This window comes from Puma concolor, chromosome C1 (genome assembly GCF_028749965.1).
Source record: "Puma concolor isolate L17-30 chromosome C1, mPumCon1.1.hap2, whole genome shotgun sequence".
NCBI lineage: Eukaryota > Metazoa > Chordata > Mammalia > Carnivora > Felidae > Puma > Puma concolor.
The window spans coordinates 55538609-55565306 of NC_141674.1; the positions used below are offsets into that span (position 1 = coordinate 55538609).

At 36.4% G+C, this 26698-nt stretch overlaps 1 protein-coding gene across 14 annotated transcripts in view; it reads left to right on the forward strand.

The window, feature by feature from the left end:
- The window catches only part of MIER1 (MIER1 transcriptional regulator), a 61258-nt gene that overhangs the window by 1086 nt on the left and 33474 nt on the right, over positions 1-26698 (forward strand). For 5 of the 14 annotated variants that reach the window (XM_025934761.2, XM_086717239.1, XM_086717238.1 and 2 more), the window contains exons 2-6: positions 316-416; positions 3138-3211; positions 13995-14019; positions 14149-14185; positions 19165-19310. In XM_025934761.2, coding sequence (XP_025790546.2) covers positions 316-416; positions 3138-3211; positions 13995-14019; positions 14149-14185; positions 19165-19310 — 383 coding nt within the window. Of the gene's footprint in view, positions 1-315; positions 417-3134; positions 3212-4442; positions 4672-13994; positions 14020-14148; positions 14186-19164; positions 19311-26698 lie in introns of those variants that run through there. The other 9 variants (XM_025934762.2, XM_086717241.1, XM_086717242.1 and 6 more) reach the window with 7 other exon arrangements.

A 26698-nucleotide genomic window follows, 5' to 3' on the forward strand; every position in this document is an offset into this window, starting at 1 on the left:
GAAAAGCTTGTGCAGTTACAGACTCACCCGTCTACTGGGGCCGCTTAGCCCAGATGACGTGGAGTTGACTGAACGAACCTTCTTTCTTCAATCATGGATGGAATGAGGCGACCTATTTATTGGGTCGCTTTTATTTCTTTACAAATGGCATGACCCAAGGCCCATTAATGTTTTCCTAAAATTGTCATGGGATCCTTGTCCTAATTCTTGGCCATCCTTTTAAAAATGAGAGGTTGAGAATTAGAGACATGGTGAGCTTGCGGTATCATCATCTCTGGTCTCATTACTACTGAGGCTCTCTTTCCTTTGATCCAGATGGTGTGGTGGCTCGATTCTCCCAGTGCCTGGCTGAGTTTCGGACGTGGTTAAGAACCAACTGGTTGAGGTTCAATGCAGACAAGACGGATGTGATGCTGGTAGGCAGGGGCACACTTGGATATTAAGGGAGGGAAAATCCAAACTCCCTCAAGTAATATAAATATTACATTACTCTTCCTGTATATTCCAGTGTTTGAGAACTGATGATGGGCCAATAATTTCCAGAGTTTGGGTGAGATAAAAATAACATGTCGACAATATTAGGACTATTAAGAAAAAAATCAGTTTGTGATAATCTGATAAAAGGGGTCGCCCGGTAAAACCCTATGTAAAAATTGTGAAAAAAAACAAGACTGTCCTTTGAAGAACCAAAAGGCTATGTAAGTGTTTGGAGGTGGGGTTAATAATAAAAACCAAACTAACAAAAAGATGATGCTGATTCTTGCATAGCTGTGGGGCTTCCGAATGTAATGCATTACTGCTTTGTAACCTGCATTCTGCCTACTAAAGTAAAGGTAAACTCTCAATTTATCTAAAATGTCATTTTAAGTTTTTTGATATTTAGGTATTTTCAACCAAATTGGTAGCTATCCATAAATTTTTACCTGCACATAATGTGTAGGTTGTCACTTTTAAATAAAAATTTTAGTAAATAGTTTACCAAATAATCTCAAAAGGGACTCATGGACTCTGAAAATTGTTAGGTAGAGAATTTGTTGTTAGCGTTTTGAATGCGCTGCATTCATCTGTTTCATTCAAACAGCCCTAGAGTAAACTGTTATAGATATTTTCTTGGAGTATTTTGAAAGGTACCTGAGTTGCATAACATTTTGTTTATGTAGTATGGATATATAGTACTTACATTTGCATCAGGTATTGGTACTGAATAACAGGTTATATTTCTTAGGTATATGTAAATTGCCAGAGACATTTATTTATTGGTCAGTTTAAGGTACTGGTTGAAGTAAAATTGTGACCTTAAAATGCTTTTGTTAAAGGAGAATACTAACTGAAGGGTTCCCGTGTGTGCGTGTGTGTATGTGTGTGTGTGTATTATAACTTCTATAAAAAATGTTTAATAACTTTTTAATGGAGTATTCAGTAAATTGTTTAAAAATAATTTCCCAATATAATAACAGTTTTCAGAAGTTTCAACGTGGTGAAAGTTAATGTTAGTTTGCCTGAAAATATTGAAGCTTGTAGGTGGCGAATGGGAGCTAAAGAGGCATTTATTCAGGCTTTGTATAGAGATTTTTTTTTGTTTTGGGACATTAGCCACAAACCTCACCTAAAATTGGAATTAACCACACTTTTTAGTTTAACTTTAAACATTTTACTACATGATGTAACAGAGCTATCATTTTGGACATCACATTAACACGTAATATAAACTAATGATTTTAAACAGCTCATAGGTATTAGTGAATATTCTCATACTTTTAACTCTGTCATGTCTTGTTTTTAGCTCTTCTAGTATCAATAGGCATCGAAGACTTATATTTTGTTATTCCAAGTATAAATATTGATTGCTTGCACTTAAATACAAAGAAGACATCTGTTGAATTAATCCGAAGTGCTGAAAAACTCAGGGAAATGGATGGAAGTAACTAGGAGATAGATTCTGGTTTAATAAAACAATGTTCCAAACATAGAGCTTTGTCTGAAAAGAGCAGTATCTTCATCAGTCATTGGAGGTGTTTTAGCATAGGCAGAAAAGCCTGGTAGTCGGGAGACATAATGAGAGATTCCTACCTGGACAGGGTAGAAATTGACTAAAGACACTAAGATTCTGTGGCTAATGAACAGTTAATTTTTACATATTTGTTACTGAGGAGGTAAGCAAGAGTTTTTGAGAAAGACTTTGCTTTCCTCAAGGTGGTTCCTAAAATTTTGAAAGATAAGTGTATCACAAGAATAAAATGGGAGTAAAACCATGCTGAATTCAGGAGTAATGTGTTACAAATGACTTATAATGTTGCAGGCATTTCTTTTTATCTTTAGAATATCTGAACCTAAAAAAAAAATAAAATCACTGAATTCACATTTTTTTTAAAAAGGGAAGGAGAAAAATGTAGAGGGAATTTTTCCCCTAAACGATAATGCCACTTATAATTAGTAAAAATGATACACATTATTAATAAACTTAAAAGTCATTTATCAATAAGAGGGGGATATCCATTCAGATATCTCCTAGATGGGATTTTCCTGACAATTTCAGATTTTCCTGACAATTTCAGTAGCTTAAGGGACCATGATCCCCAGCTTTTAAATCACAATTGGGATGTTTTTGTTGAGGTTGAACTGAAGAATCAAAGACTAAATGGACTTAAGTTATTCCTGTATTTTGCATTTTGACAACACTTTTTAAAAATTTTTCTTTTTGTGAACCAGCTAAATTTCATATATTAACTTTGGTATTTAAATGGAAAACACTCCTTTATCCCCATGGTATTATAAAGCCTGAGTTTCTACCTCTGGGCCCCTGATTTCTGTCTTTACCCACCTCAGGTCTGTGCACATCAGTTGTTCTTTGCCTTCAGCTGTTTCCATCAAGTGTCTCAAAGTGAAAACTATTTAAACACAAACTGACTTTTCAAAAAATGACTTTTATTTTGAGTCCAAAGGACTAAGGTAATTCAGTAGTGTACTTCTATATACCTGTGCTAAAATATTTATTCCCCCAAGGAATCCTGAAAAACACTTTTGTATAAGTATTCTAAAAAAAATAAAATGAAAATACTGTACAGTAAAAATTGTTTGTAGATTTGGGAACCTTAAAGTTTTCCTTTCTCTTCTTTCCCTTGCTTTTCTTTCAGTAGAAAATGTGCATCAGATGTTTATGTTTAATTGGTTTACAGACTGTCTGTGGACTCTTTTCCTGTCAAATTACCAGGTAATGTCCTTTCGCTTAGCAGCTTCATATACCTATAAATGCACAAGTTATTCATGCACAAATTATTATTGGACATAAGAATTTCAAGTTAATGTTGAATCTTTGGAAAAAGGAAACTGGTTAATAGAGTCTAGACTGTTAAGGGAATACAAATTTCAGCAAACAGCCCATGTTGCACTGTAAGTGAAGTATAAAAGAAAAACTGTGTATGTGCACATTTATGCAGTATATTATAGTGCTGGCATCACATTTGGAAGGAATGACTTTTTATACTGAACTGGTTGATATGGGCAATCATTTTTTGAAATTGCATTAAAAACCCTTGAACATTTGAGGGAAAACGGGCTTTTTGAAATTAAGACTTAAACTCCTGGTTTAGTAAAATGTGTTAGTGCATGTTTTAATATCACCTTTGTATTAGCCAGTATCTGCGTTAGTAATGGAAGTGAAACATGTTTGTTATTTTGCAGTCATTGACCCTGCAGTCATTAGAATTGGTTTCAAGGCCAATTGGCAGTTCTAGGCCAGTATTTTAAAATAAACTTTCAAACTGTAGGCATTTCAGGCATTGCAAATAAGCAGGTTTTCCCTCTCTGCAGTCAAGTCGGAGATTATTTATATCTATCAAAGAGCAGCTTTTCTGTATTTCGCATTTTGAAATTTTCTCCAGTTGTGCAAAATTCAAACATTGCACAATTATGTTGCTCCTGGCATCTCAGGAAGCGTGTGAGGAAAAGCAGATGAGATGTGAGGATGGCATACTACCTATCCACAGTCCCTTAATCTCTGACCTCTAAGGTTTGGGGATGTGGGATTTTACATTTCCCGTCGGGAATCAACGGAGAGAGAAATACTTATCAAGAGACAACCGCTTTCAAAGCGCACTACTTTGTGCCTTTGCCGTTGTTGCATCACAGCAACATCCGTTTTCAGCAAATGCTCTTCGAAATAGGCCTACATGTAGAATGTAACGTATCTTTTCCCCTGCGATGTGAATGCTGGACACAGTTTTCTGGGCACTTTCCCTTGACCTCTCTGGTCCCTTAGAGCCCTCTCCTTCAGCTGGAGTCGCGGATCCGCTAAGGGCAGGGGAGGCGCCCCGCGCGGAGAAGCCCACCTACCCCCCACACCCACCTTGACTCCGCCCCCTCCGCGCTCCTCCCGGGGAAGGCTTCCGCGGGGCCGCGCGCGCGCGCGCCCGCCTCTGCTCCTGCGCGCGCTCAGGCTTTTTCCCTCCAGTCCAGCTCGGCCGGGGCGCCGCGAGGGGGCGGAGTGGGGTGTGGTGGGCGCGCTCGGGCGGCTCCTGCGCGTTCCCGCCGAGGCAGCGGCGGCGGGAGCGGTAGAGGCGGCGGCGGCGGCGGCTGGAGTCCCGTTGCCGACTCTCACATCCGGGTTCTGGCCGTGACCCAGCTGCGGCCGCCGCGGAGATGTGACCCGTCAGTACGGCAAATATGGCGGAGGTAAGGGAGCGAGCTCCCCCTCCCCGTCCCGGAGCCGGGCGCCCCGGGCCCTGGCCGGGGAGGAGTGGAGTGGGCCTGGCTAGGAGAGGCCCAGCCCTGCTGGCGCCACTGCCCACCTGTTGTCCGGAACAGGCCGCGCTCTGGGCGGGAGCTTTCCTTGGAACTTAGTTGGGATGGGTCCGGGGGTAGGAGGAAGCGGAGGCGTAGTTGGACTTCGGGGGCAGTTTGAAGGGTCGAGTGCTGCGTGGTAGTGCGTGCGGAGAGGGGCGAGGGCGAGTGGGCGCCCTCCAGGCAGGGGCGCCGGTGGCGCAACTTCGCCGGCCGGTGCTAGGGGCCAAGAGAGAGGAGCTGCTGCTTCCTCTTCTTGCGAAGTTTCTTCCCTCCTTCACCGAGATGCTGTTGCGCCCTTCCGTGTCACCCCCACCCGTTTGCTACTGACATCCAGTCCGTGTTGTTGGGGAAAACGTAAGGCAGAATGGCCTTCAACTCTCATTTTTCTCATGGAGCTAAGATGAGCGTGGAGAAATAAACGTAGCCTTTCGCGATCCGGCCCTTTAGGTTGGGGGAATCCCCCTGAATCTACGGAACAGTTCCATTCCTTCCGAAGGTAGAACCTTTTTTTCTCTTTATGTTTCGGAAGAGTTGCTTTCTACCTTTCCCCCTCTTCACTTTCCAGGCATCCCCCCCCCCCCCCGCCCTTTCCTATCAAGGCTATCTATTATTGTCTTTTTTTCCCCCTTTTATGGGAGGTTTTTTTGTTGGTTCCCCCCCCCCCTTTTTTTTTCCAGTAAACGAGTTAACCAAAGCCCCCTTTCCTCGGTGGTAATTGATTTATATTTTGGGGCCTCAAATCGTGGCAAATAACCACTGTTATGATTCATTGAAACTTAGTGTTAACGCCTCTGGAGATTTGAATTTTTGTTTCTGATTTAAACCTTTAAACATTTGATTTTTTTAATACTTTTTTTCCCCCCTTACCCTCGGAAAAATTCGTTATTCCTTACCCCCTAGAGTTCAGGAAGTGATAGTATTTGGAGTTTTAAGTCTACTTTGAGTGAGAGCCTCACTAAATGATTGATAAGGCATTTCTTCTGTGTGAATTACCGTTTTCATGGGCTCAGACATCCCCAAATTCACGAATAGGTAAAAAAATTTTCTTACCATCCAGTCCCCAATATTTGTCTTCATTAATTGCTGTATGAAGTCAGTGGTGAGTTAGGTGAATACTTTAAATTTGGGATACTGAAATATAGATTATGGAAAAATATTAATTTGGACGCTTTTTCATATACCTGTTGAGTGGAGGGACCTGAAAGTTAGCTGTTTTGTGGAATTGCTCTCAGGTTGCCCCTTCTGCTTCCCTTAGGGAAACTGGCTTTGTACTTTTGTAGTGGAGTATTTGCTGTTAAAAGAGGAGATTCACTGTAGCAGGAGTCTTCACTGCTAGTAATCTTTTAAAAACGTTTAATACTTTTGATTTAAAACTAAATTTAGATCTTAGATTTATTTCCATTTCTTTTGTTCTTTGTGGTTAAAGAATTGTATTTCAAGGCACATGAGTTGGAGAAAACCTAGTACTTTGTATTTCATTTAAATGTGACTTAGTCCTGGTAAGATTTTTAAGTGTTCCTTTTTTCATGTGTAAGTTGGGGAAGGGGTTGTATGTAGCTGGATTTACCTACATTTTGTTAAATAGCCTTCAGTGGATTCCCCCTTTTAGTGAATGCCTCTTAGATAAGCAGCAGTGTACTGTAATAGGTTATGTGGTTTCTTCCCTCACGGTGCTGCTCACAAAGACTTAAGCTTTAAGTTTTGTAGTCCTATTTTAAGGCAAGCTATTATTGAAGGAAAATAACTTTGTTTTTGAAAATACAGTGAAATTCAAGTTTAGAAAGCTTCGCCCAGAAATTTTAATTGCCCAGTACACTGAAAACTCAATATGTAAATAGGAGTATATTAATATTCTTGTTTTAGAAATTAAAAATGGTTGTATCATAAGAGAGGAAAAGCAATATTTTGAGTCACTAATCATTTCCTAATATTTTCAAGTTTTAGTTTTCTTAAAAATTGCATTACTTGGAGATTGGATTTCTCATGTTCAGTAAGGAACGCATGGATGGTTCAATTTCAAGAAGAGTAAACCTGAACTTTGTGTTCAGTGAATTTATTTAGTGACCTGAAATCTTTAAAAAAAAAATTTCATCTTTTAGTGTTGGATAGTTTTGTTTTTAGTGAATTTAGAAGAATGGGGAAACCTTCATTCATCTGTGTCCTACAAAATACCTAAACAGGTGAAGAGGTGAAAAGTAAAATTAGTTTGTATTGTTCTGATTTCAATATTTTAGTAATTAGGATGATTTTAGAGATTAGTTATTTTTAAAACATAGATGGAGAAGTGCTTGCTTTTATTTTTATATGGGCACTCAGGAGATTCATTCTTTGTGATGCCAGTATAAAGCATCTGGTAGAATAAATCAAATGTGCTATTGCACTTTTGGTTAAGTACACCTGAGCATTGAAGCTGACTGGTAAAATAACAGAAAATGCAAAGCAACAATATACATTTATTTGATAAATCTGAGGGGAAAACAGGTTATTGAAGAAGCATGTCTCCAGAGAAAAATGTCAATATTATGCTTCTAGGTTCGTTGTTGTTGTTGTTATTTCCTACATAGGAGAATGACCTTACCTTGTTTTTCCAGAAAAGTGTTTAATTCTTGAATACAAATTGATTTAGATGTGAATAGAATATACTAATTTTTTCATATTTGATCTGATCACGTAGGCAGTCTATAAGTAGGAAGTATGTGTTTAATGGTTCCTCAAATCATGCTAACATTAAAAACATATTTAATGTGCTTAGAAGAAATGGCACATACTCTTTTTCTTAATAGGTTTTTAGTAATATTTTTCATTGTTTTTTATCCCTTAAAATTACTTATCAACCTTCTAAAAGGAGGTTCTCCTAGTTACACTTAAAGGAAGGAAATTACAGGGTAGTTGCAGTTTTACAAAGGCAACGAGAAAGAAAGAATAAGAGGAAGAAATAGTTGATCCTTTGGGTTTTATAAGGAATGTGGTACAGGGACCTTTGGGAATGAACAATTTGTCTGTTATTTCAGGGTTTGTAAACACATATGGGACTTTTCTTTTCCAGGGGGGGAAAAAGCTACAACATAGTGTAAGACCTATCTTTTCACCTAGGTCATATTGCTGTCATATAAAGAGAAGAAGATTTTAATGAACCTACTTTTCTATATTAGTTTTAAGTATTTAAACCTTTTCAAAACCGATACATAATCTGTTTATTCACTGTCACATCTTCATTTATTTCTCTTGAAAACACACTCCTTGCTTAGTGGGTTTTAGTGTATTTGGATTTCATTTTTTAAGGAAATAGGATCATCTTGACCATTCTTCTTGATGGTGTTAATTTCTATTCTAAACAAAACTTGTTTCACTGCAGTAGATTTAGGCCTTAAATAATTCTCTATAGTGGTAATGAACTTTTTAGTGTTTATACTTGAGTGTATTTAGGATTTATCCAGAGTAAGACTCTGGATAAATGTATGAGAATCTAATAAAGTTTAATTCAGAAGGAGTGATAAAGTGCTTGATAAGGTAGGAAAGGTTGGTTGGAGGATATATAAAAGTTGATTACTTTTAGAGAATTTTTCTACAGGAGAGTAATCAGTTTTTCAAATCAGAAATAAAACACTGGCATGCCTGGGTGGCTCCGTCAGTTGAGTGTCCAACTTTGGCTCAGGTCATGATCTTCTGCTTTGGTTCGTGAGTTTGAGCCCCGCATTGGGCTCACACAAAACCCACTTTGGATCCTCTGTCCCCCTCTCTCTTTGCCCCTCCACTGCTTGCACTCTCTCTCTTAAAAATAAACATTAAAAAAAAAAAAAGAAAACAAACACTGCCATAAGAAACTGATTAGTAAAAATAGAAAAGTAATCACCTGTATAGAAATTTCTTGCTTGAAGTTAGCTTGAGTCCCTGTATGTTTCAAAACATTTGCAAATGGTTTCAAAATTCATTGCAGTGATAAAACTGTTCAAGTACCAGTCATCACCTGGGACCCATTCTGTTTATTCTATGGCTTATAAGAATGATTGTTAACTTATGTTTGTGTAGATAGGAAATTCATAAAGTAGCACCCCCAAAAAAGCTTTTTGCAAATTGAGATTTTTTTTTAAAGGTCCTAGATTTTAAAAAAATTTTCAGAAGAGGCTGTTAAACATATCCCATCCCTTTAGCTAAGTATTCCTTGGTAGTGTTAGGTCTTTTGAGCAGTTTATAATAAAAGTAAAGAACTTAGATCTCAAAGGAAATTGAACTAGAAGATATCTAAATCTTACTTAGAGAAATTGAAACTGAACAGAGTTGATGCAATTTGTCCTAAGTTGTGCAGTTAGGCTGTGGCACAATTAAGAGTGGAACCTAGGCTTCTGAATTCCTAGTGCTTAATAATAGCAATTCATCCTCTGAGTTATTACTACTGTAGTCAATTTGCTAGTTTTATCAACACGACTTTCTTAATCTTTTTTATGCCCCCAAATTCTTCAGGGGAAAGTTAAGTGACTTAGTTTTGTATGGAGGAAGAGAAATGGTGAGCACAGTTCCCCTGCTTTCTCCACCTGGAGGAGGGGCATCTAACTCCTTCCTGGCTTCTATCCCCATCACTTGAGAACCTCTGATTTAGTTAGCAGCGTCTATATTGTTAGGTAGGTGATGATAACAAAGAAATGGTGGTGGAATTAGTTTGAGGGGAGAAATTAGTTCAGGCAGTTATGTTTATTTGAAAATATGCTTTTGATTGCCTGGAATATATGAATCTGATTACTTCATTTTTACCTTTTTTTTTTTTAATGGTTATATTCTAGATTACTGTGTTCTAGAGACACATTTGAAGATATCTGAGGCATTTAATATTTGTTACAAGTATTAGCAACTTGATCAACTAAATCATATATGTGGTGAAGATATAAAAGTAAGCTGTTCATTTTTTAATACGATTTAGCCTACTCATACTCTGTGTGACTGTCTAGTTATGGTTCCTGTCTCAGATAATTATGTATGCACCTAAAAGAAAACTAGGTTATTTCTCTAAATGATACATTTGTTAAAAAAAAAAAAAAAAAGTGGCTAGCAATAGGTTTTCTTAAAAATCTAAAAGTAGAGGAAGGAAATGAAAATTGCTCATAATTCCATAAGATAATCTCCACTGGCTTTCTTAAAAAAAAAAAAAAAAAAAAAAAAAAAAAAAAAAAAAACCAGTAATACTAACAAGTGGTTAGAAAATTCCAATAGTATAGAAGGGTATAAAATGAAAAAGACTTTCTCTCCCCAACCCATTCCCTAGAGATAACTATTGTTACAGGGTTTTGTGTGTACTTTTGGAGAAAAAAAAAAATGTCATATTCCAGCCCAAGTTACCCCCTTTTAACTCCTAATATATGTATGAATAAATAAATAAATGTTTTTTACATTTTTTTTCCTCATTCACCACAAACAGACTTCTCTCTTTTTAATGGATTAATAGTGTTTTGTTGCTTGGAAGAACAGTATTTCATTTCTAACTAGTTAAATGATAGACTTGAAAATTTTTTCCCAACTTTTTGCTATGAACCACTTTATGGTAACGACTGTTAAACATGTATCTTGGTATGCTTTCTTAGGCTTATCAGTAGGATAATTTCATATTAGCAAAATGATCACTAGAAGGGTTAAACCAACTTGTATTTTTCTACCAATGATGTATGAGTGCATCATAAATACATTTTCACTTCTAATGAAAAATTTTCTTTACTATTTGCATTTTCTAGTTTGTGCCTTTTCTAAAAATACAAAAAAAAGTTACAAATGAATACCTGTTTTACAGCTCTAGTTTTAAACAGGTACTAATTTGTGCATCATTAATGGTAGATGTCTCAGGTTTTTCTGGAAGATATTGTTAAAGATACCACTTCCTAAATAGACATAGGTAATAGTCTGACATGACAGATGATAACTTGCAGTCACATTTTAAATATACTTTGAACAGATGAAAAACATTCAAAAAAGAAAGAAAGTAAGGGGGAGGAAGGAAAGAGGTAAAGAGAAAAGATTTTTAATATAGTTGTTCCCTTGGAAGGTATAGAAATATTCAGGTTGTAGACTTCAGTTCCACCTTCACCACTTACCATGAATCAAGTCACATTATCTCCCTGGGTTTGCTAATCTATAAAATGATGTTGGCAGAGTGGGTATTATTGCCAGGTATGTAGTTATGATCAAGTAACTTTATGCATTTGAGAATATGTAGTACTAAATAAATGTAAGCTGGTTCTGCTCTTCTAAATACCTGAATAAAAAAATGCTCACATTCTGTACTTAAATTTCCTGTATTATGATAGTGAACTTTTACTTTGAAAAATAATTTTTTTGCCTGCAGTTGGGACAAAAATAATGTATAGTATAAAATTTTCAAATGCCAGTTTTCTAAAAGGTCAGTTTTTAAATTAATTGAGTATAATAAACTTATAAGAAATATCTCACTCTCACCCAGCCCAAATGGAAACAGTGGAATTATATTTTGAACATGGAATACTAAAATGTATGTCTAGAGGCATATCTCCCTACTTCCCCTTCCCTATCCTAACCTAGGTACACATCAGTCAAATTACAGTTCTTGAAACATTCCAGTATTTCTGATGTAAAATGGTCATTAATGCTGTCTTTGAATACTGGGTGTTCTCCTTTCTGCCAGCTAACCGTACATATAATACCAGTCCTCTGAATATTTGGTATCTTAATTAACGGAAAATATTTGGGACCTTTTTCAGAACTTTAAAGTGATAGATAACTTTACCAATACAACACAACGATCAGTATGGTATTGGCAGTTAGTGCTTTTTGAGGCCTTTTAAAATCTGCAAACGCCATTCACAACTCAGTGTCTTTGTTATTGCCAATACCTAACATCTGTGAAAATGTACCTTTTATTCAGAAGAAGAATGACACTTTTAATCAGAAACCCCTTTTTATCAGAAGACTGTTAAACGGAGTAATTATTAGAGTGTTCAAAAAGAACTAAATGCTCAAAGAGCCATTTCTCTTAAGCTCCTAATTTGAAAGAAATGCTGATTTTCTTGTTTCTGCCCTGCAATATTTTCAGAAGTTTACTAAAAAGGAAAAACAGCACTGTGAGGCTACTTTGTGAGTGGCAAACCTGGGACCAGATAAAGACAGTCATCGTTGCCGTAGCCTTGGACAGAAATTGTGCTTAAACTTGGGAAACAAAGCATAACTGCATGACATAAAAGTAGATTAATATTTTAAAATATGATTTGCTGTGTAATAATTTGTGTGGTGGTTATATCCGTTTTGAGCTTAGAAGTGTGTTACTCTGCCCATAAGATGTTAAGCAAGCTAGAAACCCTTTTTATAGTTACATTAGTCTCTCACCCTGCTTTTCAGCTTCCTGTTAGAGGAATGGTATTAATAAGCAGCACTGGTTTGACTCTGTGTGGCAGAGCAACTTTTAAGTAAGGGTAGTGGTGTGACACTTGAAAATATATAATACTGACTACTGTCAGTCTTTTATTAAAGTAAGTTGATGCTATAGTCAAGAGCCATTTTAAGAATTAAAAGGGAAAAAAAATAGGACCCTTGGGAAGTGTGCTTCAAAAGAACCTAAGTCACCATGTACAAGAGAGAATGTCATACTTAATACAATAGCATACTATGGACAGTTTCAAAATAGAATTTTAACACCTTAAAAGAAATTTGTCTTAGATGCCTAGCTTTTGAAAAATTCGTCACTTTCCTCATTTTATTTTGTTCTTCTCCGCTCCCTTCCGCATTAGTTACCAGAAAGAAGGAAAATAGACATCTTCCTTATGATGGGGTTATGTCCTGATAAACCTATCATAAGTTGAAAATATTAAGTCAAAAATGCATTTAATATACTTAACCTACTGAATGAACATCATAGCTTAGGCTAGCCTACCTCAAACATGGTTAGAACACTTACATTAGCCTACAGTTGGGCAGAATTGTCTAACACAAAGCCTATTTTATAACAATGTATTGAATATCTCATGTACTTCATTGACCACTAGACTGAAAGTGAACAACAGAAAGGTTGTATGGATACACAATGGTTATAAGTGTATTGGTTGTTTGCCCTCGTGATCGCATGCCTGACTGGGAGCTGCAACTAGCTGCCACTGCCCAGTATCACAAGATAGTATCATACCACGTGTTGGTAGCCCAGGAAAAGATCAGAATTCAAACTTCGGTTTCTACTAAACGGGTATTCCTTTTGCACTATCATAAAGTTGAAAAATCGTAAGTTGAGCCATAATTGTCAGGGACTGTCTGTGCTGGAATAACTTATCCTTGCTAATAATTTTGGGCTTCTAGCGTGCCTGACTTCTAATGGGCATGAAATAGCTCTGAATGAATAGGAAAGGTTTTAACTATGAAGCATATGCCATTTGAAGCATCTTGAGTTTTTGTTATATATTTACAGAAGTTTATGTTTGTATATGACTTGTTTATAATTTTGAGTTAACTGAATTTAGATAAAATAATAGCCTCAAACCGTCAAGTGGTCGTATTACCAAAATAAGTTGCTAACAGTGTTATCTTTAAATTTTCTAAATGCTTATAGTTAAATTTATGAGGGGTAGAAGGCTACAGTAGAAGCAGCATGTTGTAATTGGGAATGTTTTTGATTTTTTCATCAGAGACCTTAACCTTTCTAGACTTTAGCTCAAAGGTTACTAATTCTGTGATAATTTAAAAATATGTTTTTTGTTGTAAAGTTAGCCTAATGTACTATTTGGTGCTTAATAACATTTTACTTTTTCCTTCTACTTTATACAACGTAATTTTTATTTAAAATTAATGTCTTGAAGTGTTTTCGCCTCCCTTCTTTCATGTATTTTAAGCCAGAGGCCAGCTTGTTAGTGAATCTTGTGTGTAATTTCCCCTTTATTGATAAGAGAAAATATTTCAGAAAGTTCTAATATCTAAAATCAGATCTCTTAAGCTGCATATGTTATGAGATCCATATTTGCCTTTAAAATCTGAATCAATTTCATATTATTGTCTTCATTTCTAGATTCAGGAGTGTTTGGGATTTTTATATGTTTAAATATAATGTCAGAGAAAGGATTATGTAGAAGGTTTTAATTTGTCTTAGATAATTCAGATGTAAAAACTTAACTGTGATCTTTGATGTCAAACTGGTCCTTGAGTAATTCCTGTAAATTTTGCACAGATTTACCATACAAAGATGCTAATATTTCTTCTTTTCTCCCCCTCCTCAGCCATCTGTTGAGTCTTCAAGTCCAGGTAAGTATTTTCTGTATTTTCTATAATTTCTGTTTGACTAACATTTGTCCTATTATAAAAAGCCTAGAGGAGTTAGACTGTCATCTGACTTGCTTTTCTTCTGAATGCTTCTTTTCTCTGGGGAAAAAGAAATGGATGAAATATTTGACTGCCCATGAAAGTACAGGTGAGGCTGCTGTGAGTTCAACCTCATGACTACTTGTAGGTTCACTTTTTTTATGAATTACTACGTGTATTTCTTATAGGTTTTAATTGATATTCGATTTCAAGTAAATATGAAGTGTGTTTTTTCAAAAGGAGTCACTAACTTAGAAATATTTGCTTGTATAGGAAGCTCAAAGTTTTTGAGAAAAAAAATGCATTTAGTGAGGGAGAAAAAAAGAAGCAGAACATTCAAAAATGAATATTCAATGTTATAAATTAAGGAGGTTATGTTTAGATTGAGTAGGATCCGATTTTACCCACAGACCATATAGAGGTTGCAAACGTGATCTTTTAAATTCTTTTCTTTCTAATGTTTGTTATTTTTGAGAGAGCGAGAGACAGAGTCTGAGCAGGGAAGGGGTATAGAGAAAGAGGCAGACACAGAATCTGAAACAGGCTCCAGGGTCTGAGCTGTCAGCACAGAGCCCGACATGGGGGTCAAACTCCAGAATGGCGAGATCATGACCTGAACCAAAGTTGGATGCTTAACCTACTGAGCCACCCAGGCGCCTCGCAAACATGTGATCTTTGACCTATATCTGGGCCACAAATGTTTTTTTGTTTGGCCACTCTAGTGATTTTAAAAACCTAGAATATTTTATATAAAATCTGAATTTAGGCTTCTCATGATTAGTCAGAGGTTCTGGCACCACTGGGTACAGCATTCCTTTATAGCAACAATTGGTTGGAGCCAAATAGCAGTCAGGAAAGAGCCCAGTCTGCCTTGGTGTCCAGAAACTTCACCAAGAGAGAGGACTGTCTTCTACAGTGGAGTTCGTGTAAGGAACAGTGCGAGATAGTTAAAGAGTCAGGAAGGGAGTTCTCAGAGGCAGGGTAATGTTTTATTTGAAAACATCATATATATATTGAATATTTAGGTATGATACATTACTGAATTTTCCAGATTATTAAAGCAATCTTTCTATGTTGTAAATTTTAGAAAGAATGTTTGTAAAAATGCTTAATATATGCCTTTTTTAATGGTTTAGGATTCTTTTCATGAACACAAATAGTTGTATTCTGTGTAGTATGATGTATGAAGTAAGAGTTGGATTAGGATACCTCCAGATCCCTTCCAAATGACTAGTGTGCTCAGTTGACTGTGAGTTTTTTGTGTGTTTATTTAGCTACAAATGTCTTATTCTTTCTAATAGGCTTGGAAGTAAAGTATATTAGGCGTTGTGACATTTCTGAAACTCAAGGATTTTTTTAAACTTACTAGTTTATAAATATGTTCTGCATGGTTGAGGTTGGAAGTAATCTGACCTCATAAATAGCAGATTATTTGTATCCTTTTTGGGACATGGAATTGTACCCAATATTGTTTTTCTTTCAAACACAGACATCTTTTTCATCGAAAAAGTGGGTTCTGGTTGTTTCTGTTCATGTTGTCACATTGCAAATAGACTGAGTTTTAGATATTTTTCAATGAATTTTTGAGAAATTCATCAAGTAATACATAGGCACAAAAAAAGTAATTACTTCAAAGGTGATACTAATGGCTTTCTCAGTTTCCATTGCATTTGAATTGGCCTAGGCTGAACTGCAAGAATAGCGGAACTTGAAGAATACAATGTTTTCGATGGCCTTTACTACTTGCTGAATGCTTATACAAATAGATTGATTTTTTTTGGTTTCGGGCTAAGGAAGATCTTTTGAAGTAGATAGTGTTTGTAATATCAGGTTTCTGCCCAAGGGAATATTTATTGTCCTTACAATACTAATTGTAGGCAGTTAACAAAAGTTGGTGGGAAAAAATTAGGAATAGAGGCTTTATGTAAAAAAATTTTTGGTCCACTGGTAAGAGGCTGTGTCCTTTGTAACATCTGTACTTTGGAATTGATATTAGTAATAAGAGTCACATGACCCAGGCTCAGTAATTTGTCTCTGGACTTTCCCAGTGTAAACCTGTACAGGTAAAATACAAGACTTTACCTGTAAGACTAGTAGCCATTAGATGTAGGGATTTAGGGAAGAGAAGGAAATAAAATTATTAAATGAATGCACATGATATGTTTAATTTATCTTTTGAATCTTTGAAAAGATGTAAGATACCTTAGTAATTTTGTATTAGGGTACAATTTTATTACCAAGCTGATACTTGCCTTAACTCTGAAGCAAAATATTTATTTACACAAAGCACCAGACTCCCTGCCCCTAATAATTTATTTTGGGGATTTTTACCTCAAGGAGACAGCCTAGTAGGCTAGGAAAAGAATGGTTAATTGGTCTCAACAAGGCAAAAATAAGTCAAGTAAAACCAAGAAGTCAGATTAAGGCAAGAAAAGTGAAATTGAAAGTTAGAAAACAGTGTGGTATATATATGGAGAGGATTGGAGTGAGAAGGGGAAAAAGGTTCACCCACACTTTGTTATTTCTTGTAATGAGAGGGTAAAGTGGCAAGGCTTTAAATATAAATGGCTTTGGAAGTAATGACAAAAAATGGGAGACTTCAGGTAAGTAATATAGCACTCAGCTTGGTGCTGTGTACTCATGTGAGTTTGTTTTGTTTTTGTTTTAGTTGGTGAAAGAGTATACGTAGTTAGGAATTAAGCATAATTATTTTTTACAATATTTGCACTCAATAGGAATTAGGATAATAGTGTACAAAGTTGTGGTGTGAGGTTGTTCTAGGATCTTCCTGCCTACAAAGGAGAAGAAAAGTACAGCATGATTTGTAGGAATACATGATTATTGACTAAGTGTCCTAGAAGGTTGCTGTGTGAACTGACAAGTTTTGGGAATGTTTTTTCATTAAAAACTCAAAAAGAAGGAATAATGATTGGGACTATTAGGGACTTATCCCTAATAGCCTGTTTTTCAAGAAGTCAACTTCTAACGCTTTGTTTTACTTACTGGTTCTCTCACTGGACTGAAGGAAGAGCATACTGATGTAATATATTACTAGTTAATGGTCTTATTAACCTTTGTTATTAAGTAAAAAGCTACAACTAAATTAGTGGCTCTCGAATTGTTTTCTCATGGAACTTTTGTGTCTAGTCCCTCAGCCAGTACCAAGGTGCTGTATTAAAACTATGCCATGCTTTTCTTAATTATCCAAAGAAATTAATACACTTTTCTAAATGTTTTTATTTTGTAAATCATTCTAAAACTTTGATAGTTTGTTAACTTAATTTGTACTATAAGGTGATTCCTGATTTAGAAATAATAGTTATTTTATATTTAATATTAGTATTATGTTCGTCAAAGAGCAGGATGACTTCTAAGTGCTTCACCACCTGATCTGGCTTGCAGTTCAGTCATCTTAGTAAAAATAGGTTCTCTTCAAGTATTCTTTGAGGCAGGATACTTAATGTCTCTGAGGCTGTGGCTTGCAGGAAGCTTAGAATGCAGTAAAAGCACAGGCACTGAATTAGCAGACCCATGATTCAGATTCCGTCCTTGCCGCCTACTGGCTCTGTGAGTTTAAACGTGCTGCTTAAACTCAGCCTCAAGTTTTGGTTTTGTTCAAGTTTGGGTTTGAAGATTAAATGAGATACAGTGTATGTGAAGTGCTTGAGCCATAGTATTTGGCACACAGTAAGCACTCAGAATATGGTATTTACACTGAAAATTGAGGGAGATGACAAGAACCCTGAACCTTGAGTGTCCCCTTATCCCTAATAGTCTGTTTTTCAAGAAGTCAACCTCTTTTTTTTTTTTTAATTTTTTTTAACATTTATTTATTTTTGAGACAGAGAGAGACAGAGCATGAACAGGGGAGGGGCAGAGAGAGAGAGGGAGACACAGAATCTGAAACAGGCTCCAGGCTCTGAGCTGTCAGCACAGAGCCCGACGCGGGGCTCGAACTCACAGACCGTGAGATCATGACCTGAGCCGAAGTCGGACGCTTAACCGACCGAGCCACCCAGGCGCCCCTCAAGAAGTCAACTTCTAACGCTTTGTTTTACTTACTGGTTCTCTTACTGGACTGAAGGAAGAGCATACTGATGTAATATATTACTAGTTAATGGTTTTAACCTTTATTTATTAAGTAATACAACTTTTTATCAGTTTAAATTGATAAAAGAAATTGCTGATTGATTTTTTAAATGTTAACTCGTTTATTCATAAAAAAAATGAATTTGTAAACTTAAGTCCAGGTTTGGCAATAGCCAATTGTGGGGTAGTTTATAGAATGTATATGCTGAGCATTTGCAATCTACTATTACAGGCTTGACCCTATTGAGTACAGCAGTATTCCCCAGCCAGCAGGCTAAAAATAGATTAGCTTACACATCAGTTAGCTATTAGATTATTTTTAATGAGTTCATAAGAGTTCTGTATGCCATTTTAATAAATTTCAGTTTTATATTCTCTATCTGAATTATTTCAGACCAAAATCAACTAAATAAATTAAGGACGGCTACTTACATGTTGAAATATATTTCCGCGGAAGTGCTAATAGAATAATACTTGAATGTAGCTGTATTTTCATTACACTGTGTATTCAGATGACTGTATATCTCCCATGACTGTATTCTCATGGGCCATAAGGACTCATACTCATTGGGTCTATTAAATATCAGTCAGATGATTAAGAATTGTGGTATTTCCCACATGAATTACCATTCTTACTTGATGTGATCCATTATTCTTTACAACTGAAATTTTGTGTTTAGATGACAGTAATCTTTTTAAGAGCTGTACACACTTTTTTTAAAGCTATACTTCTCCCACCCCACCAGTTACAATTTTAACTGTGAACATATAGAGGTGAAACAGGACAAAAAATAATCCCTTAGAGAAGAGTATTTTTTACAGGGACAGAGTGATGAGTAAGGGTAAGAATTTTAGAAAACTAGTACTCGATGTGCATAGCTTTTCCCTGATACTTTTGTTTGACCTGTATCCAACTTCAAATAACATACACATTAAGTGAATATTAATAAGATAACACTTCATTTGGTTTACCAAACTTTTTAAAATATTCTTTACCAGGAGGTTCAGCAACGTCAGATGACCATGAATTTGATCCATCAGCTGACATGCTGGTTCATGATTTTGATGATGAACGAACATTAGAAGAGGAAGAAATGATGGAAGGAGAAACAAACTTCAGTTCTGAAATAGAGGATCTTGCAAGGGTAAATAACAGTAAGAGCTAGAGGATGAAGTAGTTAACGGCTTTTTTTGCAGATAGAGGAAACAATTGAAATTTTCATTCTCTACCTTTGTTTTTGGGGAAGAGTGGTGTTACATATAATTGATAGTGAAAAATTCTATGTGGTTGTAGGTGAGATATTTAAAGTTTGAAATGAAAGGCATTTTTTTTAAAAAGGAATAGCTATTATGTGGAATAGAATTACTTGAGTAAAACATCACAGTTATCTGGTCAAAAATAGGCTATAAAGGTATGCTGAATTTCCTCTTACATACCTCTGTCCTCTCCCAGTTACTGACCTTTTACTCACACCCTTTCAGAGCCAGAATTTTTAAAAAAATTTAACGTTTATTATTTTTGAGAGACAGAAAGAGACAGAGTGCGAGCAGGGGAGGGGCAGAGAGAGAGGAAGACAGAATCCGAAGCAGGCTCCAGGCTCTGAGCTATCAGCACAGAGCCCGACGCGGGGCTCTAACCCATGAACCATGAGATTATGACCTGAGCCAAAGTCTGACGCTTAACCGACTGAGCCACCCAGGCACCCCGAGCCAGAATTTCTTAATAGTGGTCATCATGTTTCTCATTTCCAATTTATTCCATAAAGTACTCTGGATAGTTTCTGTCCCCTCCTATCAAGATGACCAATGATCTTACTATTCTATTCATCATTTTTCTCTCTATTCTCAGCCATATTCAACAGTTACTGCTTCCTTTTATTTGAATTCTGGAGTACCCTACCGTCCAGTTTTTCTTTTCTGTTTGTTTCTATTCAGTATCCTTTGCAGACTCCTTTTCCTTCACCAAAGGTGAATTTGGAATTTAAATTTAGAATTCCCTAATTCTCAGTTCTGGATTTTTCTTCTGTCTATAAATCAGTGCGCCTCAGAATGTAGTATGAGAGTCAGCTGCTTCAAAATTGCTCATAGACTTAAGAAATGCGGGTTTCTATGCCTCTCCCCAGGCATATAATTAGAATCTCTGTGGGGTGTATACACACCAAATTTGAAAATTACTAAATTAGGTGATCTGTTCTAATCCATTCCCATAGTGTCAGTATTCTCTATTTTTCTAGCATTAATATATTCCCTATTCCCAATTTTGTTTAACCTCCTGCTTGACATTTCTGCTTGGATATCTCCATAGACATCTTTACATTTTAAATGTCCAAAGCAGAACTGTTGATTGATCTCCTACTTCCTCCATCTGTTCCTTCCCTATCTTCAACATAAAAAATGGCACTGTTTTACCTTATTGCCTAAATCAGAAATCAGGAAATCCTCTTCCTTCATTCCTAATACTCAATCCTGAATAAGCCTGTCATTTCTTTCCACAAAGATACCTCTTACCTGACTGTTGTTATATCACTGCTGCCACTGTCTTGCCCAGGTCACCATCATTTCTAGCCTAGCCTATTACCATAGCTTCCTAACTGGATTCTCCATTTTTAAAAGAGGATTCTCCTCTTTTACCATTCTTTCATCCGGTATATTTCTATAGTAATCATGATGGTATTTTCAAAATATTAATGCAGTTGTGTCAGCCTTTTATTTAAAACTGCAGTGTCTTCCTGTTACGTGGGAAGAAAATCCAAACTCCTTGACCTGGCCAGCAAGGCCCCTGTCATGCTGTTACATAGCCACACCAGGTGCTTCTGTTCTTAGATATGCTGTTTCTTCCTGCTTCAAGGCCTTTCAGCTCTTTCCTACTCCTCGGTATGTGTTTTCTGAGGTTGGTTCCTTATCCCCTTAAGTCTGGGCTTAATGTTGCCTTCTCACAGTGACCTTACCTGTTCCCAGTTAGCTTTTTTTTTAATCCACCTTACCCCATTCAATGCTTTCTTTATAACTAACACAATTTGTAATTATATGTTCGTCTCATTTATTGTCTGTGTCCTCCTTTAGTTCCATGAGAGGAGGGACAGTGTTTTATTCACCAGTGTATTTCCTGATACTAAGCAAGAGTGGTCAAACTTTTTGGATGAAAGGATAAATCACTCTGGTATGCTCTTATTAAAATGTATTGTGTATATGATCTGCTACACCCCATGACAAAAAGAACATACAAAATAAGTAAGACGTAGTGTCAGCCTTTACACGTTTAGAGTACGTAATATTTTGGAAAAATTAATTCCTGTATAGTAATATGTGTTGCCGAGTTTTAGTTTTTATATTGCACATTTAAAGAACTAGAAAAGGAATTCTATTACTATTTAGTCAAATCTTGTCAGATGGTCCCCTTTTGGATCTTTTAGTAATTAAAACTAGCTTAATCCACAGTGCCTAAGCAATTCAGTGTTTTATTGTTTTAAGCCAGAAAACAATTGGTCTTAGTGACCATGATGTATAGTTGTTATAAAAGCTTTTCAAGAATGGGTTAAAAAGCACTTGAGGAGCCTGGAGTCAAAACTGTTCTTTACAAGAGGCTAGAATGTCATTCAGAAGACTGTTATAGTTTGTTTGAATGATCTAGAACCTACGTGAACATCAAAGGAAATGGTTGATTTAGGACTCCATCGCAGTCACTTCATATATTCATTAAATGGAAGGCAGTTATTTCCCTGTATTTCACAGAAACTTCTATCACTTTAGGTATATTTTCATTTCTGAATAACCCATCCATGGGATAACCCTAAAAGGAGGAAAATCTTATATATTCCATTTTCTCACACTCTACGTTGCTCAAATAATTAAGTAGTCACTCAGGAGGAGATAATCAGTACAGGTTGTGTGGTAGAATGATTATTGGTTTTTTTTTTTTTTTTTTTCTGTTTCTGAAAACAGGCTATTACATTTAATTAGTACAAAATTGCTAATGAGCTTTGCTAAAAGTTTGGGCGTGTTGTTGTTTCCTATTTCTCCTTTATTCTGCCTCCTTTGGTCTTTTACAGCCTCCCCATATTTGCTTTCAGGTGACCCTTCCTTAGGAAAAAGAATTTAAAATAGAATTTTTTTTTTTTTTTTTTTTTTAACGTTTATTTATTCTTGAGACAGAGAGAGACAGAGCATGAACGGGGGAGGGTCAGAGAGAGAGGGAGACACAGAATCGGAAGCAGGCTCCAGGCTCTGAGCCATCAGCCCAGAGCCTGACGCGGGGCTCGAACTCACAGACCGCGAGATCGTGACCCAGGCTGAAGTCGGACGCTCAACCGACTGAGCCACCCAGGCGCCCCTAAAATAGAATTTTTTATAGAGGATATAGAAAGGAAGAGAAAGGGGAGCCAATCTTTTATCATTCTCCTCAAACAGGCTGTCTTACATCTTTTCAGATGCTTCTAACTTTTCCCAGAATAATTAAAATTTAGGTTTAAGTTGCGCATAATTACCAATGCTTTCATCTGTAACCTGCAGCTAAGCTAGTTTAGGGCCAATATGTTGTGTTTCTTAAAGTTATAAACTTTTTAGGTATGAACCAAACCAAACTGGTTTTTGTTTTTATTTAAAAAATGAGCCAGATTTTCTCACTGATTACTGATATTCTTTTATAGAAATGAAACATTACAGTTCTGTCAAGAATCAGTTAGGTGATTTTTTACCTGGCATGTTGGTTGTATGACATGGACTTCTGATGTAATTGTGGCAGAATTTTGACTAGCAATTCATTCAGGAATTGTCAGTAATTGCATGGCGTGTAGTTTTAAGTTCATTCGGTTTGAAATCTAAAGTTTTAAGTGAAAAGTAGCTTTTCATAGAAGAAGCTTTGATGTTTGTTGTTACATTTGTACAGTTCAATACAGGCATGAATCTTAATATAAAATAATTATGTATGTAAGTTCAGCATTTGAATATTTTAATAGAATTAGATATACAGGTTAGAATTTACAGTGGTAATCTTAGAAGGGGTATCAGAATCGTTCCTGTAGTGAATATACTTTTGTTTGCTTGAGTAGCAATATGCAGGCTGGCTTAACTCTGTTTTTCAAATGTACTCTTAAAATTCAGTCTTGTTTTGAATGGCACAAATGTAGCAGTCTGGGAGAAGGGGGATCAGGATCAGCTATATCTTTACGTATTTATCTGTATTTTTTAAAAAGTCATGTTATAACAATATTATACTTAATACTCATTTTGAAGTGCTAGACACATAACCATCTGGTGAATCTCCAGAACTGGAAAATAAAGATTAAAATGTGAGAGGGTTTTGTGAAGTGTACACATGACAAGAATTACATAGAATAAAAAGAAACCCCAGTGTGGGAGTTCTAAAGAAAAGTTAACTGCCTCCATCCCTTTATAGTTTATCTTAGAGTTAAGCCCCAACAACCCCAAGAGGTTGTTTACCTTAGGAACGGTCTGGTCTCTCTAGTCCAGTCTGGATGTGTAGTCCCTTATGCCATCCTGGCTGGAAATCAGTCTCTTTCCTCCTCCTTCCCCTCTTCTTTCAGTAGCATTTACTGGTAAATTGGTTGTGGTACACATATAAGAAGCGTACTGTGTCCATCCAACAGATGACCCTTGAATATCCAATATCTGCTGTCTCCTGCAGTCATTTCTAAAAAGACTAACATGAACGCGGCTGAGAGGGACCCACTCCTCTATGGCTGGCAGATGGACACCACTCCAACCTTAAAATAGTGCTATAGTTATTTGGTAACTTTACTGTTTTGAAGTTAAATGGCAGATAGATAAAATGTCTTTTGAAAACATCTGTTCTTTTCACCTCCAGCTAGCCTCCTTTCAGGTTATGCAGACATGATTGCTCCTCTTTTTGTTATCGTGCTTAGTCAACTTACTTCTTTTTTTTTTTTTTTTAATTTTTTTTTTTTCAATGTTTATTTATTTTTTGGGACAGAGAGAGACAGAGCATGAACGGGGGAGGGGCAGAGAGAGAGGGAGACACAGAATTGGAAGTAGGCTCCAGGCTCTGAGCCATCAGCCCAGAGCCCGACGCGGGGCTCGAACTCACGGACCGTGAGATCGTGACCTGGCTGAAGTCGGACGCTTAACCGACTGCGCCACCCAGGTGCCCCTCAACTTATTTCTTAAAGCACAATATGCAAGTATAGTCCATGTTCCTGTATTTTTATTCATTTTGTGCTATGTCCATATCTTCCATATATTTCATTCATTCATTCATTTATTGAGAGAGAGAGAGAGAGACAGCGCGCACTTGTGCACGCAAGCAAGGGAGGTGCAGAGAGAAAGAATCCCACACAGGCTCCACTCTGTCAGCGTTAGTACCCAACATGGGGCTCAGTCCCATGAACCGTTAGGTCATGACCTGAGCCGAAATGAAGAATCGGACGCTTAACCAACTGAGCATCCCAGGCACCCCTTCCTTATATTTCTTATTCCTTATATTTCTTGGTTTTGAGGAAGGCAGTACATATGCATGTATATGTAAAGGTACTGTGAAACATTTAGTCAGACTTCCTGATTCAAAACTCTACTGCAGGTGTGTGACTCTGGACAAGTTACTTAATTTCATTAAGGATGATATACGTAAAACATTTAGCATAGTGTCCTATGTGATAATCACTCAATAAATCTTAGTAGTTTTTATCATTCATAAAATTCTCAAAGGTACTTGTAACCCCCAAACTGTGACGTTCCATTCTACTTGACCCATAATTTTTTCTTTCACTTTGTTTTCCCATTTCTATACTTACATACTACATTTGTATGGATGGTAATAAGACACTACTACTTTCTTGTGGTGTTTCAGTTTAACTTGAGGAAAGCCCCTTAGTACCTTATGGAACATAGACTTTGACCATATAAGTTAATGAGAGATTATCTGGAACAGGTGACTGGCAGACCCCAGTATAATAATGTGCTGAGTCAGCCACATTTTATTCAGCTTTTAGTCTTTTTTCAGAGACAAATGGCAAGGAACATTTGTTTTATAGGGTATCATTACTGTTTATATCAGTATTTTTGGAGGCAAATAATAGAGATCCATCTTGAACTTACTTAGACAAAATAAGGAATTTAATGTAAGGCTCATGTAATTTTAATAAGGGCAGGGAGATATCTAGTCCTTAGGGACTCAGTGCCACCAAAAGATATTTTCTGTTTCTGCTGTTCTACATGGTGGCATCCTTTTTAGACCAACTTTGTTTATATGCTGTCAGTTTCCAGGTCTCCAAGATGTACTGCTTAAGATACTCTATGTTTTTTTAGCTGCTGTTAGTACAAATCTGGAAACAAACTATGGCCAGGCTTGGGTCACATGCCCATTCCAAACTTATGGCCAGGAATGCAGTGATTCCAATTGGATCAGATGCTATGTAGTCCAGAAAGTGAGCTCTCAATCAAAATACATGCTTGGAATGGAGGAAAGAACATTCCTGAAAGAAGATGAATATGGAAATAGAAAGAGAAAGGATTTGAGGGTGTGGGGCAGACAATAAATTATCCTTACAGGGTACTTGTTAAATGCTACGTATATCCATTAGTGCATAGTAGGGACATAATTAATGCTACTTGAATTTGAAACTGAGGATTCCTCAGCAAAATTGATTTTGGTTTTTATTGTAGTACTTGTAGCTCAGTATTTGCTGCAAGATCTTCACTTTATACCTTAGTTCAAGTAAGGTATTTTTTATACTAATGTCAAACTCTGTCTTGTATTCCTCAGTCAGTCTTGATTGTTGTTTACTAACTTGTTGCTTACTAACTTGGTATTAGGTGACAAGAAATTAAGTTAAAAGTCAATACCTAAGCAAAAGCATAAAACCGCTATATCCTTTATTGTTAATATTAAGCAAGCATTTCCTCAGTGGAATAGGCAAGGATATTTTGTTTACACATGATAGAACCCAGCTAAAATTAACTTTGAAGTTTATTAGAACTTTATTGGTTTTAATTTATTGTTTTTAATATTTCTTAGAACTGTTTTAGAAGTCATATGAATGTGTATCTGGGAATAAGGAGTGTCTAGAACAGAGATTCAGTGTCACCAAGACCTCTTAATCACTCTTTATTAATGGTTAAATCCTGTTGATTTCTTCAAGGTCTCTTGAGTTTTTTCTCTACCACATCCACTAATTTAACTAGTTTAGGCTCTAATTATACTACATGTGAACAATAGCAGTGGATTCCAACCTAGCTCTGTCTCTGGCAAACTAAATCTTTCCCTGCCAAAGTCCATCTGGAACATTTTGTTACATGTATAATCTTCCCTAAGCCCTTGTAGTGTCAATCACTGCTCAACAGTTACTCTCAAATGCAGTCAAAAGTAGAGTGTAACACTTCCTACTAGAAACTAAGTGAAACTAGAGAAAGGTAAAAATACAAGATCGAACTTATTTTAGTTACTACAGATGCCTTCTGCTCTAATTAGGGTAACCTTGTATTCATTTTTGTTTCTGTACGTGTGCGATAGTCATTTCCTCTGACTTGAGTGACTTTTCTTTATCTGTCAGTTCTGTTA